General features: G+C 44.0%; 1 protein-coding gene across 1 annotated transcript in view; it reads right to left on the reverse strand.

Annotated features, from left to right (window-relative positions):
• Positions 1 to 410, reverse strand: part of LOC116084898 (uncharacterized protein C9orf85 homolog) — a 1190-nt gene extending 780 nt beyond the window's left edge. The window contains exon 1 of the mRNA XM_031362178.1: positions 87 to 410. Coding sequence (XP_031218038.1) covers positions 87 to 410 — 324 coding nt within the window. The remainder of the gene's footprint in view (positions 1 to 86) is intronic.
• Between the last annotated feature and the right edge of the window lie 648 nt (positions 411 to 1058).

A 1058-nucleotide genomic window follows, 5' to 3' on the forward strand; every position in this document is an offset into this window, starting at 1 on the left:
GGTGGAGCATGTGTCCTTATTACATGTTGCAGTATCTTTTGGGTATATGCCCAGGAGTGGTATAGCTTTCTGGTTCTTTATTAAACTGAATAACAATCTCTTCTTTTTTTTCTACATTTTGGAAAAACTTCAAGTTCACAGGCACATGGTCTACACATTATGTAGTAAGAGTCCTTTACTGTCTTTTGTAAACATTTAACACATTTCTTAGGCTTTGACAGTGGCTTGTATTTGCTGTATTTTACACGCCATTCAAGGACTTCTTTGCAGCACTGAAATACTCCATCATGAAGTTTTGCATTAATTTTCTTGGTCTGAACACTCTTATCAAACTTGTCATTTTTGAAGGTGAACGTGTTCTGGTGCTTCTGAGGCCGGGACCGAGTCGCGTTACCTTTCTGGGAACTCATTGTTAAATCTCAAACACAAGTCGGTGCAGCCTTTAAATACAGTGGATATTTTCTTTATTTACATTTTAAATGCTATACCCTTTCCCTGTTTGCCCCGCTCTGGGAAACCCCCTATCCCACCCTCCCTCCTCCAGCTTCTATGAGGATGTTCCGCCACACATTTACCTAATCCTACCTCCCAGCCTTCAATTCCCCTACACTGGGGCATCTATTGAGCCTTCATAGGACCAAGGACCTCTTCTCCCATTGATTCAGGACAAAGCTATCCTCTACTACATATGCAGCTGGAGCCATGGGTCCTTCCATGTGAACTCCTTGGTTAGTGGATTAGTCCCTGGGAGCTCTGGGTATTCTGGTTGGTTCATATTGTTGTTCTTCCTATGGGGTTGCAAACTCCTTCAACTCCTTCAGTCCTCTCTCTACCTCCTTTATTGGGGACCCCACACTGTCCAATGGTTGGCTGCGAGCATCTGCCTGTGTATTTGTAAGGCTCTAGCAGGACTTCTCAGGAGACAGCTATTATCAGGCTCCTGTCAGTATGCACTTCTTGGCATTCACAATAGTGTCTGGGTTTGGTAACTGTATATGGGATCAATCCCCAGCTGGGACAGTCTCTTGATGGCCTTTCCTTCAGTCTCTCTACTCTAC

This window comes from Mastomys coucha, unplaced genomic scaffold (assembly GCF_008632895.1).
Source record: "Mastomys coucha isolate ucsf_1 unplaced genomic scaffold, UCSF_Mcou_1 pScaffold9, whole genome shotgun sequence".
NCBI classification, from domain to species: Eukaryota; Metazoa; Chordata; class Mammalia; order Rodentia; family Muridae; genus Mastomys; species Mastomys coucha.